We start from the raw sequence: 17,959 nt of genomic DNA, 5'->3' as shown, positions 1-17,959 counted from the left end.
TTTGACCAAATGGTTCATTATTTTCTTTTTTATTACCCTCTCATACACTTTCATAATATGTGATGTTAGACTAACAGGTCTATAATTGCTTGCCTCTAGTCTTGATCCACTTTTGAAGATAGGGGTTATATAAGCTAATTTATGCTTAACATATATCTCGCTCATATCTATACTCTGTCTTAGCAGTATTGCAAGTGGCTTCGCGATAGTGTTTGCAGTTTTTTTTAACAAAATCGCTGGAACTCCATCTGGTCCGGCTGCCGATCCATTTTTAATTTCGTTTATAGCCGTGACAATATCTGCTTCATTAATATCTATATCCGTTAGATATTCAACATTTTCTTCTCTCATTTCTGTTTCATTATTCTCATTCGCAATTCTTGGCGTGAACTCACTCTTATATTTTTCTGCTAATATGTTGCATATTTCCTTTTTTTCATTCGTTAGCCGTCCTTCAATTCTTAGAGGGCCTATTTCTATTCTCCTTTTATTCATCTTTTTTGCATAGGAGTAAAGTACTTTGGGGTTTCTTTTTATATTTTGAAGTGTCCTTTCTTCTAAGTCCCTTTTTTCATTTTCTTTCAACTGCATAATCTTTTGTTCTGCATTTTCTATCTTACATTTTATTTCCCTCATTTTCCACACATTTTTTTCTTTTGCAAGATTTTTCTTCCACTTTTTAATTTTCTGAAATAAGATCCTTCTGTCTCTTGGTATGCACGTCTTTTGTTTATTGTTTTTTTTCGGTACATATTTTTCAACAATTTTCTCCAGTATTTTGTACAGTATATCCATATTTACCTGTATATTATCACTTATAAATACATTTTTCCATTCTTTATTCAGTTCTTCATTTATTTCTGACCATTTTATATTCTTACTGTAAAAGTTATATTTTCCATATCCTTCCCAAAGTTTTGTGCTTTTATTAATTCTGTGATCACTTGCTTTGGAATGAACTATCAATTCTATGACATTGTGGTCTGAAATTCCCGTGTTATACACTATTATTTCTTTAACATAATTCACCTCATTCACAAATACTAGATCTAGGACATTTTCCTTTCTTGTTGGAATGTGGTTTATTTGTTGCATATTATGTTCTAATAGCATATCTTGAAGCTTTTCAAATTGCCTCTTATCTTCTGCGCTACTATTACTCTCTTTTTTATATGTATACATACAACCACTTTCTTCTATCCGTTCTTTCCAATCCACGAAAGGAAAGTTAAAATCTCCGGATAGGAGTATATTCCAGTCTTTATGGTTTCTACATATATCATCTATTTTTTCTATTATTATGTCAAACTCCTTAGTATTTGGGGGTCTGTAAACTACAATATTCATTAGTTTTTCAAATTCAAATTCTACCGCAATCAATTCACATTCTGTGTTGCTGTATTTTTCACAGACTTTTCCTTGATTTATGTCTCTTCCATATATTGCGGTTCCCCCTTGATTCCTATTTTTTCTGTCTGATCTATAAGTTTGGAAACCCTTTATCTGGTCATCACTGCCAGTCTCTTGGGAATACCATGTTTCACTTATATTTAATATATCTATTTTTTCAATTTGGGTTAGTTCTTCTAGGAACTCTATTTTCCTTTTAGAGTTACTCGTGACTAAACCCTGTGCATTCATCACTATTATGGTTTGTGTCTCATTTCCATTATTTAATATTGGTAATAATATGGATTCTCCCATGCTTCCTTCCTGTTCTGATATGATGTTCTTTTCTTCATTTCTCGGAATTCTGCCATTAAAAAATCCAACTTTTCCATAATATTTGTTCTTTCGCCTTCATACTTATTTTTGTGTGTAAACCTGCAATTATCTCCATATCTGCACCAACCCCTGGCATTATATATGCATTCTTGGTAGTTGGGCTCTATTTGTGGAGCTTTAGGTTGAAAGGCCTTTTTTGGTGCATAGTGTGGTATATACGCGGAGAGAGAGAGAGAGAGAGAGAGAGAGAGAGAGAGAGAGAGAGAGAGAGAGAGAGCAGCTAACTTTGACTCGAGAGTGCGCATTTATCGTATATTTTTTTAAAACTTATATGATAAATTATATAGTATATCATGGTAAGTCGATGGTTCTTTGTGTAAAATTGTAAATTTTATGAGTATGGTGGAATATAAGAATGCATGAGTGATACATAAAATGGCATGTAAGAAACAAAATTGTAGAGGAAAAGAGGCACTCTATGAACTAGCAACATGCATGTCAAAGCTACCAGCAGAAACTGGAATTGACGTACCATAGGATCCTCAACCGCCAGCCAAAGAAACTAAAAGCACTGATGGTGCAAAAGTAGACTTTGATTCCTAATTGGACCAAATAGAACAAACACATGTTATTATCAAAGAAAGAAGTTTTACCAGCCCAATAAGTCCAGCTTGACTCTCACGGGGCTGGCCCGAAATAAAACTGGGATATAAAGAATTAGAAGATTATCAAAATTTAATTGATAAGGAAAAAAAATAAATGAAAAAAAATAATTTTATATATATGTATATACTGTATATACTTATAATCTTTAAATATTCTAAATATGGGTGAATAAATCGATGAAACAAACACGTGTTAAGCGTCGTCGAAGCGAAGATGCACTAGATACCAAGATGAAATTAAAACAAGATTTGTTCCAATGCAAATATAAACCCTTCGCTATTTACAAGGGGTATTAACTTTCGGCAGTGCTGAAAACTAGCCAAGACAATTTTAGTGAGGGATAACTACCCCCATCCACTAGTTAGCGGGTGGGGGGTAGGGTAGACCGTCTACCCTGCTCACTCTCACACATCAGCTGAGTAACCTCTTTTACTTTTGGCTCGACTATTAATTCGCTTTTTCTTTTACTTTTGTGCAGGTGTGTTTATGTTTGCTGTCCCGTATGCGGACATGTCCTGGTAGCGAGGCCCGCTGCTGCGGTACTTTAAGTCGTCCGTTCAGATTGACCCTCACCTCCTGTGCCCAGCTTGCTGCGGTCATCGGTGTTCAAGGGATGACACCTGTGTTGAGTGTCGGGAGTGGCCTGCCTCCCAGCGGGAGAGGGTCGGGCGTAGGAAGAAGAAATAGTCTAAGCAAGATTCTTAACCTTCAAGGTACTACCTGTAATTTATGGATAATCGGGAAAAATTAATAATCCAGCACCCTTCCAGTCCCAAAGTTGCCGGATTAGTGATGGCCTACCTGTAAAAGAGACATCATTAGCCTTTCACAGAATTAATTCCTCCACCAATGACAGCAGACTTCCATACGCCCACTCTCTACCTTATCCCAAAGGGATGGTACTATCATTGTAAGTGTGGCTCAAACATAGGCCAAATTCCCTTGATGGGGCTAAGAGCATTTCAGTAATATAACCTTCCCCACACTAATCATAGTGGCAGGCAAACCTGATAGAATGCAGTCCTAATACTAAAAACAAGCCCACCCCTGTAACCCATTGGATAATTTCTTGAAGAGATTGTTCATCCTATCAATATAATATTGAGATTTCTCAGGTCCAAACATTATCACGTAGTTGGCAAAACCACCACAGCTCCACAACTGATTTTGAAAATAACCTCAATCTAAGCAATGGTATCTTTTTCCAATAATATAGACAGTGAAAAGAGGAAGAAAAGTTGGAGAGCGATGAGAGTGTTGGTATATGAAGGAGATTGACGTAATAAGAAATAGTAAAAGCAACTGAGAGCATTACATTTTGAATCAAACTTTGAAAAAAGTATCCCCTATTTTGAGAACCCTCTTGCCAGTCACAAGGCTTCAAATATGGAAAATGAAGTTCCACTGCATATCATGGCAATCTCTTATTAAGAAGGAATTCAGAAGTAAATAGTTGAAAGATGAAATACCAACTCCAGACACCAAGTCAATATCAAACAAAAACATGGCGGAGGGTTTAGCACTGATAAAGCAAGGGTTTGCAAAATCTGATACTGAGGACCATAACACCAGCATGTAAACTAAGACCTTCTGAAGAGCATGGATTTGCTGGTGTTTTACAAAAAAAATCTTTGATGAGAAGAGGAGTGTAAAATTCCAGACCGGACTTAAAGCTTCTTCAAGAAGGTTGAGACCCCTACAATAGATACTGTACCCTTTACCTTAGAACTTTTTACCTCCAACCCTTACAGTACTTTCTGATTCCCATGCCCCAGTATCTCCAGTACATTACCTTATCCAGTCTCCAGGCTCAGCTGCCCCAGTAGTATCCCCAACATATTTTGCAGGTTCTCAAGACTCTCCTGCCTCTCCAGCTTCCACCTCCCATTCAACTTTTCTCTACACCCCTTGCAGTGCCCCATCCAGTGAATAAACCAACAACAGGTGTAAAGTTAAGGAGTTGTATATTTTTTTTCCTTTTTCATTGTATTATTCTACACTATCTCCCCTTATTTCTTAAAGTACTACAGTGAACCCTCGCTACTTCGCGGTTCGACCATCGCGGATTCACCACTTCGCGGATTTTTTCCATAACCCATATATATACAGTAATATATATATATATATATATATATATATATATATATATATATATATATATATATATATGTATGCATGTATTTATGTATATATGTAGGTATGTATATGTCTATACATATAAATATATATATATATATATACACACACACACACACACACACACACATATATATATATATATATATATATATATATATATATATATATATATATATATATATATATATATATATATATATATATATATATATATATATATATATATATATATATATATATATATATCTAAAGTAGGAAGATGTGATGTAGTTCTAAGGGAAAAGTATGGGAAATATGTCTGGGTAATAAGCAAAGCTCTACCTCCAGTTTGTTTCTTTATTATGATCAGAGATAAATGTAAACAAAACATTGGTTGCCATTTTTTATCGTGCTTTTTAGCGTGTTTAGGAAATGCATGATATAAAATCTCCTTTAATATTTGTGCCTGTTTTAGTTTAGGGTACTGTAGTACATGCATTAAGTGTTCTGTACATTAAAGGGTAGTTTGTTACCGGAACTACGTACCAGGGAAGGTTTTAAAAGTCTGAATATACATGTTGAATAAATAGGTAAATATGGTGTCACTACTTCGCGGATTTTCACCTATCGCGGCCGCGACTGGAACCTATCTACCGCGATAAACGAGGGTTCACTGTAATTATGTTTCCAAGGCATAAATCCTTTTTACGTCCAAGATTATAACTTTACATCGGCATTAGCATAAGTGGGTGACTTCAGTGCTTACACACAGTACTATATCCAAGAGAGTTCCAACTTACACTAAAATTTAAGTTGCAACACATTGTGAGAACGGACCTCCGTCGTAAACCAAGGACCTACTGTATATCATGATACGAACAGGAAAGATGGGCATGTACACATCCCATCCTCCCATGACCTACAATGTGGCTGAAGTCAAAAGTGACTTAACTTGGTCGAGCTGGTGGGTACCCCTCCCTCCCCCACCTGTCATTACCAATCATAATGACCTTGTTAATTATTCAATGGCAGTTACAGCTTTTGCTAAAGTCTCTCATATTTCAAAGGACAAAAGTTTTAAATTAGAGTCGGAACAGCTACGGTTTGTACTATGCATAGACAAATTTACTAATCTTATTTATTTTCTTAAATGAGTAGTATAGTTCATATAACTATCAAACATTCAATATAAAAATAACATACCTGAAGTCCTTCAGTAGAAAATCCCATTTCTGTCAATGCAAGCAAAACATCAGCAACAACTGGCTCTGTCCGATATGCTAATTCACAAAACCCTTTTGTACTGCGGCCAACCTCAAACATAACTGAAATATACGCAACCATGTAAGAAACAGAACATAATCTGCAGTACTTAAGCAATGATTCATTGTGCTAAAATCACAAATACGACAAATTCGTAGATAATTTGTATTTTTCCTAACTATACAAACCTTAGCTATTTAATATGGGTATTACTTTTGGCGTAGCTGAAATGACGAGCCATTATAATTTTAACGAGGGATTACTACCCCCTCGCTAGTTAGCGAGGGGGCCTCCACCCCTCACACACCTGTGATTAGCTCACTTTGCTTAGAGGTAGGACTTCCCGGGGGACAGGGCTGGCGGGCAAGTTTGATTAAATAGCTAAGGTTTGTATAGTTAGGAAAAATACAAATTATCTACGAATTTGTCATTTGTTCCGTAACTGAAATACAAACCACGCTATTTAATATGGGTGACTTAACCCTTAGGTAGGGTGGTAAGTCCCAGCTGTTCTGGCTTTTGGGATGGTAAGTCCCAGCTGTTCTGGCTTTTGGGATGGTAAGTCCCAGCTGTTCTGGCTTTTGGCTTTTTGCCTGGGGACTCAGTATCTGAGTGTGACAGTACTCAACGATAAAGAGTCCCTGCACCTCGCAAGTGCCTTGCTCTGCAAGGACCGCGGCCTACGTAAGCTTGTGTGTGAAGGAATGAAGTGTGACTCATCCTAGGAAGTTGACCTGAAGTCCTTTAGATGGAATTCCAGGATAGGACGCTCCCAATACCACCTCATAATGGCATGGGGACGTGACAATATTATCTTAATATTAGGAACACAAGGAAACATGGTTTACCTGCAGTGGTTTGAGGTCATTGAAAGGTTGACCGATATTCTAGTCTTGTTGAGTACCCTCCTCATCAGACAGAACGGGGGAAAGGCGTAAACGTTGATGTTGTCCCACCGTTGTTGGAAGGCATCTTGCCAGAGTGCCTTGGGGTCCGGGACTGGGGAGCAGTACAGCGGAAGCATGAAATTAAGAGCTGTCGCGAACAGATCCACCGTCAGGGAACCCCACAAAGTCAGGACTTTGTTGGCTACTAGACGATCCAAAGATCACTCGGTACTCACTATATGAGATGCCCTGCTCAGACTGTCGGCGAGCACATTCCTCTTGCCTGGAATGAAACGAGCTGATAGTGGAATCGAGTGGACTTCGGTCCATCTCAGTATCTCTACTGCAAGATGGGATAGCTGCTCTGAAAAGGTACCTCCCTGCTTGTTGATATAAGCCACTACCGTGGTGTTGTCGCTCATCGCCACCACGGAGTGACCCGCCAGGTATTGTTGGAACTGTTGAAGTGCCAGGAATACGGCCTTCATTTCTAGCAGATTTATGTGGAGGCACTTTTCTGATTCTGACCACAGGCCTGAGGTCCTGTGATTCAGAACGTGGGCCCCCCACCCTTTCTTTGAGGCGTCCGAGAACAGCATCAAATCCGTGAGGAGGACGAGAAGATCCACTCCCTTTCGTAGGTTCTCATCTGTCACCCACCACTGAAGGTCCGTCCGTTCCGCAGGACCCATAGGGACAAGGACGTCCAGGGAATCGTGTCCTTGATTCCACCGGGACTTGAGCCGCCATTCTGAACTAGACGGGCCAGGGAAGAAAGGTAACTGAGGAGACGTAACCACGATTGGGCTAGGAGTTCTTCTCGTCTGAGGAAAGGGTCTGCGACCCTCCTCTCAGCCTTGCTATCCTGTCGTCTGATGGGAAGGCTTTGTGGAGATTGGTGTCCAAGATCATGCCTAGATATACCAGTCGTTGAGTTGGAAGCAGAGAAGACTTCTCGAGGTTTACCATGATCCCCAGATCTTGGCAAACCTCCAGAAGCTTGTCTTGGTGTCGAAGAAGGGTCGACTCCGACTCTGCCAGGATCAGCCAGTCGTTCAGATAACGGAGGAGACGGATGCCAATCCTGTGTGCCCACGAAGAAATCAGGGTGAACACTCTGGTAAAAACCTGAGGTGCTGTGGAGAGACCGAAACACAGCACCTTGAACTGGTAGATCTTGTTGTCTAGGCTGAATCTTAAGTACTTCCTTGAAGACAGATGGACTGGGATCTGGAAGTACGCATCCTTCAGGTCCAGTGTACACATGAAGTCTTGTGGTCCCACTGCAAGTCTGACCGTGTCTGCGGTCTCCATGCTGAACGGAGTTTGTTTGACAAACTTGTTCGGAGCTGAGAGGTCGACGACTGGTCTCCAGTCTCCAGACGCCTTCTTTACAAGAAAGAGTCGACTGAAGAATCCTGGGGAACCGTCGACGACCTCCTGGAGAGCGTCCTTCTTAAGCATGGTCTTGACTTCTGCCCGTAGGCCTTGCCCCTTTGCTGATCCCATGGCAAAGGAGCTCAACGACACTGGATCCGCTGTCAGGGGAGGTAGAGATGTTGTGAACGGGACGCGATATCCCAGACTGATTACGGAAATCGTCCAGGAATCGGCCCCTGCCACCTGATCGCGCAACTTTTTAGACATCCTCCCACTGGTGGACATGCAGGGGGACTGCCAATCCTAGCGTTTGCGGCCTCAGCAGCTCCCTCTAGGATTTTTACCTCCCCTGGAGGACTTTTTTATCTTTCATGTCTTTGACAAGAAAGGGCTTCGACGCCGTTACCTTTGCTGCCACTACCGTTTTTGTCGTCTTGGACAGGCGAGGTTGTTGAGGTGCTGGAGGTTTATAGGGCTTTGATGTAAGAGTCCTATGAAAGAGAGAGTCCTGGTTAGACTTCCTCCACCTCTCAGCTGCCTGTTCCACGTCTTTGGGCTCAAACAGATTCTTTCCCAAGAGGGAAGAATGTCTGAGCCTGCTGACCTCGACGGCTGGGACCTTCTTGTGGAACCTTTCTGCCACCGCATCACGTCGTTTCAGAATAGAATTGGCCCACAAGTTCGAGATTTGGTGGACCAGAAACTCAATGGTGCGGGTGCCCGAAAGGAGGAAGGTCTCCAGGGCCTTCCAGATGCTTTCCTTGGACAGGTCCTCGGATCGCAACAGGATGCCAAGAGATCCCAGCCAGATGTCCAGCCATGAAGTAGCCTGTATGGCACACTTCGCAAACTTCTCCTGACTTAGGATCTCTGTAGCCGAGAATGACACCTGCCGGCTAGAGAGCCTATCTAGAGGGACTCCCTTGGCAAGCTCTTCCACAGAGTGGTGCGCAGGAAGAGCTAAGCAAGACTCCTCCATGATCTCAAAGTACCTCCTCTGGTGGATACGAGGAGCAGGGAGGAGCTTGTTGCCAGCAGTGGAACGGCTTGAGGAGGCGAGCTCGGAGAGCTGGCCCTCAACCTTATCCCTGGCACTCTTCACCCCTTGAGATCAGGGCAAAGCCATACTGGCCTTAGGGGGCTTCTGGGTGCCAAAGACTCGGTCCAGGATCGTGTCCTTGCCCTCACGAGTGGCACTCTCAGGGTCCGGGAACCCGTTGAGATGCTTCATCAGGGTAAAAACCTGCCAGAAGGCATGCTCTACTCCTGTGGCTCTCCTCCTGGAGAATTGGCAGCAAAGTCTCCAGTCCCCAAAGGCTCTTCTTGGGGGGACACGTGGACGTTCTCCGCGGGTCTCGTTGGCTCTGGACGAATCCTCGAGGATGACTTCGGTTCCCTCATGGGACGAATACAGGTCTCCAACAACGAAGTCTGAGGGCTCTTCTCCGCCCCAATCCTGGACGATCCTTCTGCGCAAGGTGGGGTTTCTCCCATTGGTGCGATGGGAGAACGCCTCACCTCGGTAGACTCCCCCAAGGACGGAAAGTCTTCATCCACAGGAGAGGGAGAGAAAGTCTAGGGGGGGGGAGGGGGGGAAGGAGCTTGCCTCAAGGATTTCCTAGGAGCCAGCTTGGTCCTGGGAGAAGTTACCATGACTTCTACTCCTCTCTTCCTCTTCGGTGGGGTCGGAGCTGCCATTGATTTGAGGCCCATCTCAGCGAAGGCAGGTTTGACAGCCTGCACAACAGCTCTGATGAGGGACCCGAACCATGGCTGCTTACTGATAGCTGCGCTGTCCGAGACTTCCTCTGAAGGGAAGGGGATTGGGCGATCCTGTGGAGTAGAAACTACCACTGGTCCTGCCTGAAAGGAAAGGGAAGAAGGAGGTTGGTTCCTGGACCTATCTGGAGATTTCCCCTCCTCCTGCGAGTGCGATGTTCTGCGCTTGCGGGGGAGGAAACGTGAGGACGACGACCTGGAAGCTCTCGTACCCGTAGCTTCGTGCGGGGGCTCACGCTGTGAATCCCGATGGGAATCGCGCTGGCGCTCGCGCGATTGGATTTTCCCTGGCTCACGCACGGGCGCGTGGGTGAGCGCTGGCGCGCATGGCGCACAGGCGAGCGACTGCGCACTGGGGAGGCTGCGCATGGGCGCACAGGCGATCTATGGCACTTGGGCGAGTGGGCGCGCAGGTGAAGGTGCGCGTGGGCGTGCAGGTGATCGGTGGCGCGCAAGTGTGCAGAAGGATTTGCAAGCGCTAGCGCGCGCGTATATGATTGCTCGCGGGCGCGCAGGATCTCAAAAACCTCTAGCAGGGCGCACAGCAGGGGCTGGAACAGGTGCGCGCGATGGGGACCGCACAGGCGAGGGCTGACGAGGAGGCGAGGTCTGAAGGCGCGTAGGAAATCGCTGATGGTAAGAAGAAAATAGGATCTTCCCTCCTGCGCCCAGATCCAAAGATCGTGGGCGCGCGTGGCGCGCATCAGGATGAAGGCGCGCAGTTGTGCGCTGGCAAGAAGATCGCTGGCGTACAGGAGATCTCTGGCGCGCAGGTGAGCGCTGGCACGTAGACTCTACAATTGGAGATCGCTGGCGCACAGGTGAGCGCTGGCGGGCAGGTGAGCGCTGGCGAGCAGGTGAGCGCTAGCGAGCAGGAGAGCGCTGGCGAGAAGACTCGGTAACAGGAGATCGCTGGCGCGTTGTCCCTGGCACAGGATAACTCTGAAGGGAAGTCTCATGAACAGCAGGCGATCGCTTGCGCGCATGAGAACATGGGCGCACAGGGGAAACCTGGCACTTAAGGGACTTACTCACAATGTGAGAAAGCCCCTTTTGCCCCGAAGGGACCGGTGCCCGTTGGATAACGGGGTGCGTGGCCGCCCACAGCGCGTCAGCAGCCAGGACCGGAGACGGTAGGTCTGCAGGTCTGGCAGGCGAAGAAGACCGTGAACGATCAGCACAGAGGTCCAGGGATGCAGCTGTAACGGTCGGTGCACGGCGAGGAGAATCTTCTGCCGGGGACTGCGAGGGCAAAGAACCGAAGAGGGACATCCTAACTCCCTTGTGGGGAGAAGGAAGGCCTCTACGGCGAAGAGGAGGGCGAGCCTTCCGTCTGATACGTCCTCTGGGGGCAGCAGGCAGACCATCATCAGTCCTCCGAAGAGGAGTCTCTGTTAGTGAACTCCAGAATTACCTGCAGGAGAGACCGTTGGACTTAGCTCCTACCTCGAAGGATGTTCGGAGGGGGGAACTAAGCCTTCAGCTACATCAACCAAAGCAGAAGTTTGACCTAACTCGTCAGAAGCCTCTGCCAAAACAACGTCGACGATAGACAGAGGGTCGACCTCCGCTACCGCCGGCGACTGTTTGACAGCAGCCCCAAACCTGATTATGTCAAACAGAGCTTCCTTGGAGGGCGAACCCTGAAGCCCCAAGGAAGCCCAAAGCTGCAACAAATCAGTGTTAGACACGTTATCAGAAATATCCTCCCCCGGGGGAGGAGGAGGAGCTGCCTCGCTATGGGAGGCAACTCCCTCTCATGAACCCTGAGGTCAGTCAACATAAGTACGGCCTACGTTACCACTCGACGGCTTCTCAGAAGAGAACGATCGAGTGGGAGCTTCGGAGGAGGTTCGGGCTACGGAAGAAGAGTCCTTGGGATTTTCTTCTTCAAGGAAACCCTTGAAAGAGAAATATCCCGTTTGGACTTCTTCTTCCGGCGCCGGGAAAACCTCTCCTACGGGGAGCTAGACCACTCCCTACACTCACCACACACTTTGTCTCTGTCACACCGTTGGCCCCTGCAAAAAGGATATAAGGTGTGAGGGTCCGTGTCGACCGCCAACATATAAGTACCACAAAGGCGGTCAGGTAATCCAGGACACTTCTGCATGGTAGAGGCCAACTTCCAAACACACTGAAAAGAAAAAGCAAAACAAGATCAAAGGCTGTCAAAGCGAGGGTGGGAGCAGGCACATCTGTTCATCACCCGAACCAAAAGTAAAGTGAGCTAATCACAGGTGTGTGACGGGGGGAGGGGTAGCAAGCTACCCCTCCCTACCCCCTCGCTAACTAGCGAGGGGGTAGTAATCCCTCGTTAAAATTCTAATGGCTCGTCATTTCAGCTACGCCGAAAGTAATACCCACATTAAATAGCGTGGTTTGTATTTCAGTTACGGAACAACTTAAAATATGACTAATTTGCAAGTACCGGTAATTTAAATTTTTCCTAACAATATATATCTCAGCTCTTAATTATGGATATATTATTCTGGGATGGCTAGAAACTAGCCATAAAGTTTTTACACGAGGTAAACAACCTGCTACTAGTTAGTTTGGGGGGGTAGACCAACCACCCTGCTAGTCTAGTTTATCTACTTTTGATTGCAGGCAGGACTATCTAGGACAAATAAGTGATGGTGAGCCAAGTATGAGTAAAGATCTCAGGGTTGCATGGTTAGGAAAAATACAAATTACTTCCAAATTAGTCATTTGTTCCTTCACAAATACAAACAATTCACTCTTTATCATGGATACTCTCCCTTTATCATGGATACAAGTCCAAAAACCCAACTGGCTGGGAACTTGACCTGGGATATGACTTTGAGCTCGTGTGAGCGTGAGAAGGGTACCCTTGTCACCTCGTGAACTCTCGGTATAAAAAGCTAAAGAATTGAGGGCCTGGGAATTAGTGGTGAATGTGAGGAAACTTGAGCACTGTGACTTGATCAGGTATGGATACTGGAGTGGATAACACTCCTCTTACTTAACCTAAACATTGCCCAACTTCCCCTCGCAGGGAGGACAGGGACAACAACACATGTAACATATTTCACGCTACTGTATTACATGCATTCAGAGGTACACCAGCTAGCAGAGTCCTCCAGATGCTGTGCCCCAAAAGAGGGGAAGATAAAGGAAGAAATGGCCAGCCATTCTGTCCATTCATCCCAGACTAACACCGGGTAACGTCTGCCTTCGACCAACTGCTACTTGTCCTGTAAGGGAGCTTACATCACTTGTTGTGATGCCACCACAGGGATTATGGAGAATGTATCCAGGCTCCTGTAGGTTAAATCTTACAGGTAGCGGGCCATGAAGGTGTTTTGACGCTTCCAGACACCCACTTATAGGGCCTGCGCTACAGTAAAGTTTCTTTTAAATGCCAAGGACATAACAAAACCACTAAGCTCTGGTCTGTGTTCTCTCTAGAGAGAGTCAAGATTCAACGCTTGTACAATGACTTGGTGAATCCAGGCTGAGATTGTGTTTTTAGTGAATTTCCTTTTGACCCTGCCATTGCTTATAAAAGGTCGTTTGATGTGCGGGCAGGCTCCAGAAGTTCATTAAGGATAGTGCCTCAGTACTCTGAGGACATAGTAAAAATTGATCAGGATCATCGGTTACATGATGGACACTTGAAATCAGGAAGGTCCCAAAACCTAGGGTCTGCTAGAGCCTGATTTTGAGTCTTAGCAACAAGCATACAGTTTGTTTATAGCCATTATTATTAGTTATCATGTGAACTCGTTCTAGCTCTTTCTCTGTGCGAGTGTGTGTGTGACAATGTGTGTGCAGGCGCGTACGGGTAGTTAATTCTTAAGCGTCATACAGATTTTAATTCTTTATTCATTATTAAGCCTTCTTGAATGGGCTAAGTTGTAGGAAAAATCATACAACTCACCAGCCCTTTAGGCAGAGGCCAGGGAAAGGAGGGAAACTGTCTGGAGAGTTAAGTCACGATCTGAAGACTGACGTAGCAGTTCATAAGGCGAAGGGATTGTAGTACACGAACTACATCCCAAGGAGGTAGCCTAACTTCCAACTGGAGGCAAGTAAGCTCGAACTCCATATGGAGAGAAAATTTCATCGAGGAGGAAATGTTAACTCTGTTCAATCTAAATATGATGCTGCAGACCGAGTGGTAATCTTAGACCTTCGAGACTATATCGTTTTTCCTCTCTGAGGTGAAATAAGAACACTGCCATCATTCCAAACTGGGGTCCCCAAAGCTTGTAGAGGGGGGGGGAGTGAGTTAAGATAACTATTTCACAATAAATTAAGGTAAGATTCATTGAAAATACATGATAAAATGAAGGATATACACATACATATATATGTATATATACTGTGTATATATATATATATATATATATATATATATATATATATATATATATATATATATATATATATATATATATATATATATATATATATATATATATATATATATATATATATATACAAACAATTATTTTTGGTTTATAGGATTGTGCATATATCTACAAACAGCTTTTGAAGTTTTATTACTGACAAATGTTTTCATATGGAATATTGTATTGCTTTTTTAAATTGTATTACTGTACTGACATAATTTGGGTGAAGTTTTATATATACTGTATTGACATAATTTTGACTATTTTAAATTTATTTGTTTGTATCATTTCAGGGGAATATGTTTTAAAGTAAAGTGTAACAGCTTGATATATGCATATTTGTATGACAGCTAGATATAAGGAAATTTAAGAGATTTCCCGTATTTTTTAGCTATTGGAGGTTTCCAGTAACCAGTAATCCCCATCTAAGGGCGTCACAGGAGAACCTTAGGCCCCCATTAGGTAAGTAGATAAGGGCATGACTTGTAGGTTAGGTTAGGTGTGGCAGTTTAGGTTAGATGATGTTTTATGCCTGGGTCCCTGTTCATTGTTATACAAAGGCAGTTAAGTTTTGGCCAAACCTAACTTACCCCATATTTACTAACCTTCATTAAGGTAAAAACATCTAAAATAAACACGTTATGTATACCTCTCGAAAACAAGACAACATGACATGAATGCTATTATTATAGAACAACACAGGAATAACTTTGCTAGTAAAAAAATGGGGTTATATATAACAAATCCCACTTTTCTTTGACAATGACCAATATTTCCGTCGCAAACAAATAGTTAATAAGATATACCCTAATATATCCTATGGTATTGGGGACCACCCAGTGAGAATAAGGGGCTTTGAGTGGGGAAAATTTACTGGCAAATCAATAAATAATGGTAAAATTAACTTTCATTTTCTTTATACATTATTCTCTAGAATGAATAATAAATCCACGAAAAAATAGCCAACTTTCACGATAAGTATCACAGTACTCCTGGTGTAGTGAATAATTTTTGAAAAGCTCATAATGCTATCCCTCAAAGATTAAAGTGTCACAAGTGTGATTCTGGTAAGGATTTATTTGTGATTTACTTTATCCTAATAGATCCATGACCTGGGAAAGTTTGGGAAATGGGATGGGTGGTCTACGGGGGATTGCCCACGGCTAGGTCTGTAACCTGGGAACTAATAGGTTAGGTTAGGTGGGTTTGTTAGATTCTATGGTCACTTACAAATATGGAAAGTGTTAAATTATCACATATCCGTCCTGAGGGGGGGGGGGGGGGGCTCATAAGAACGGCTTGGTAAATTTTTAGTTTCAGCCAAATTTGGAAAAATGCAATAAAAATATATTTGTTGCATCAGAAATAGTGTGGTTTCAATGAATTTAACGTTTATTTTGACTGCAAACCAACCGATTTAGAGATTTACTATGTATACCCTAGTTCATCCCACCAATTATGGGGGACACCCTTTGGGAACTGGGGTTTTGGGTGGGGGAAGGGGGGGGAGGGTGTTGGGGCATTGAATGATATTTGCAATAAATGAATAATTAATGTTCCAGCACCCCTCCCCCATACCCCTAACTAGGCCTACCGGGGGGAGGGGGGTAGGGCCCCCCAGCGACCCCCCCTTAAGGCCACAGTAATTTTCAGGGCACCACAGAACCTAACAAACCCACCTAACCTAACCTAGGGGACCTGTAACCCTACCGGGGGGGGGGGGGGGGCTTCGCCCCCCCTGCAACCCCCCCTTATGGCCACAGTAATTTTCAAGGCACCACAGAACCTAACAAACCCACCTAACCTAACCTAGGGGCCCTGTACCCCTACCGGGGGGGCTTCGCCCCCCCTGCGACCCCCCCTTAAGGCCACAGTAATTTTCAGGGCACCACAGAACCTAACAAACCCACCTAACCTAACCTAGGGGCCCTGTAAACCCTACCGGGGGGGGGGGGGGCTTCGCCCCCCTGCGACCCCCCCTTTAACCAGGGGTAAATTTGAATATATATATTTTGTTAAATCACTTCTTACCTTAAACGGAAGATGACGATGAAGATGTGGAAGGTTGTGGTTGACCCTCTTCTGAATCATCAAGTACTGGAATACGTTCAGATTTGGTACAATACCACACATGTCTATCCTCACGAAAATGTAAAGGCGAATCACATTTACCACACTGGACACTTAAAGGTAATACGGAATGCTCCCTTAGAAAACGATTCACTACTTCAGGAGTTCCATTATAATTCCCATGAAATCGGCCGATCACATCAAAATAGGAATAACGACATATTTCACACAACCGTACCGGAGGATCCATGACAGTAAAATGACGTGTGATGAAAATATAGAAACCGGAACTTTTGAAAACCGAAAACAAACGACAATCACGGGTTTCTCCCATAATGAAATAGGGAAAAAAACAAAAGAGTATCGTTTACAATGTTATATTGCACGAAAAACAGATCCTTGAAACAAGACTGAGAGACCAATGAATCGTCCAATAATAACCCTTGAAAAGAACCCAGTAGTATTTTGATTGGAGGAGCGACATTAGTGGGAGGAGCAAATGCGCATTCAAGTAAATATTGTCACATTACGCAATGGGGCGGAGCCAAGTAAGATGAAAACAGACATACAAACGAACAAGAGCTACCTTGCGTGCCCATGGAAAGATACACACTAAACTTAGAAAAAGTCAAGACCTTCAATTCCTGAAATATTTTTTTTCTCTGTAAGTATGCATTAGCGACAATAATGTATTGAGAAGAAGTGTTTTGTTATCACGTGCTTTACTAGGAAAATATATTAATAAAATACATTTCCCAATTTGGTTGAATCCAAAACTTTACCAACGGCTTATTTGCAGTGGAAATAATGGTCAAATTCGTTAAAAGCGCACTATTTACTGTCGGAAAAGCGGTTTCCTATTGTAAATGTTGTCCCAGTTCTATAATTTTACCACGTGAATTCCTTGGGTTATGAAGCTGATATAGTTCTGCCTCTATGTTCTAAAATAGTACTGCTTTAGAATATACTCACAACTTTGCAACATCTCGACGAGTGTCCCTACGGCAGCCTTATCGCCAGACTGGAATCCTGACTCCTGCAGGAGGGCACAAACTACAGATGTCAAGATTTTTCGGCGAGGATTAGAGCTTGTTCCAGTTTCTGTTACACCGGGAGCTATCATCGCCATTTTCCTTGGCTTATTTCTGTCAACACTACTCGAAATAAGTTACAATACAGCCGACGTAAACAATAGGCACAGCTACGACTTCAGACTAAGACTAAGTTCCTCGTTGCTCTCTCCACAACACTGAATCTGTGATTGTGGGCACACTACTAGAAGACACTTTTAGTCGCACTTCACCTTTTTTCCTTCACGATGGAGTATTAAACTTGACAACAACCCATCAGCCATCACGAATTCCTGCGGTGTTTAATATTATTGTTATTAATTATTATTATTATTATTGTTGTTGTTGTTGTTGTTGTTGTTGTTGTTGTTGTTGTTGTTGTTGTTAATCCAGCTAGAACCGTATTTAGAAAGCAAAATGCTACAAGTCCAAGGGCTCTAACAGGGAATGCTTAAAAGAATAGCAAAATAAGAAACAGATTATCAAAGAGGACTAACATACACAAACATATTTTAAGATAGATAAGCAATGTTAAAGTGATAAGTAACAAGTAAAATAAGAAACGGGAAATGTCAACCTGTTCGACAAAAAGACAAATACATAAGATTTTAACTTCTGAAGT

At 43.3% G+C, this 17,959-nt stretch overlaps 1 protein-coding gene across 2 annotated transcripts in view; it reads right to left on the bottom strand.

Annotated features, from left to right (window-relative positions):
• Taf8 (TBP-associated factor 8) overlaps nt 1-17,959 on the bottom strand; it is a 670,932-nt gene that overhangs the window by 127,234 nt on the left and 525,739 nt on the right. Inside the window, exons 1-2 of one of the 2 annotated variants that reach the window (XM_068355044.1) lie at nt 17,240-17,533; nt 5,713-5,834 (exon numbers count right to left, since the gene is read on the bottom strand). In XM_068355044.1, the coding sequence (XP_068211145.1) occupies nt 5,713-5,834; nt 17,240-17,396 (279 nt within the window). In that variant the 5' untranslated portion in view covers nt 17,397-17,533. Of the gene's footprint in view, nt 1-5,712; nt 5,835-17,239; nt 17,534-17,959 lie in introns of those variants that run through there. The other variant, XM_068355045.1, reaches the window with a different exon arrangement.

Source organism: Palaemon carinicauda, chromosome 31, assembly GCF_036898095.1.
Source record: "Palaemon carinicauda isolate YSFRI2023 chromosome 31, ASM3689809v2, whole genome shotgun sequence".
NCBI classification, from domain to species: Eukaryota; Metazoa; Arthropoda; class Malacostraca; order Decapoda; family Palaemonidae; genus Palaemon; species Palaemon carinicauda.
Note: the sequence above shows the minus strand (reverse complement) of the source record. Positions and strands in the feature narration are given on the sequence as shown.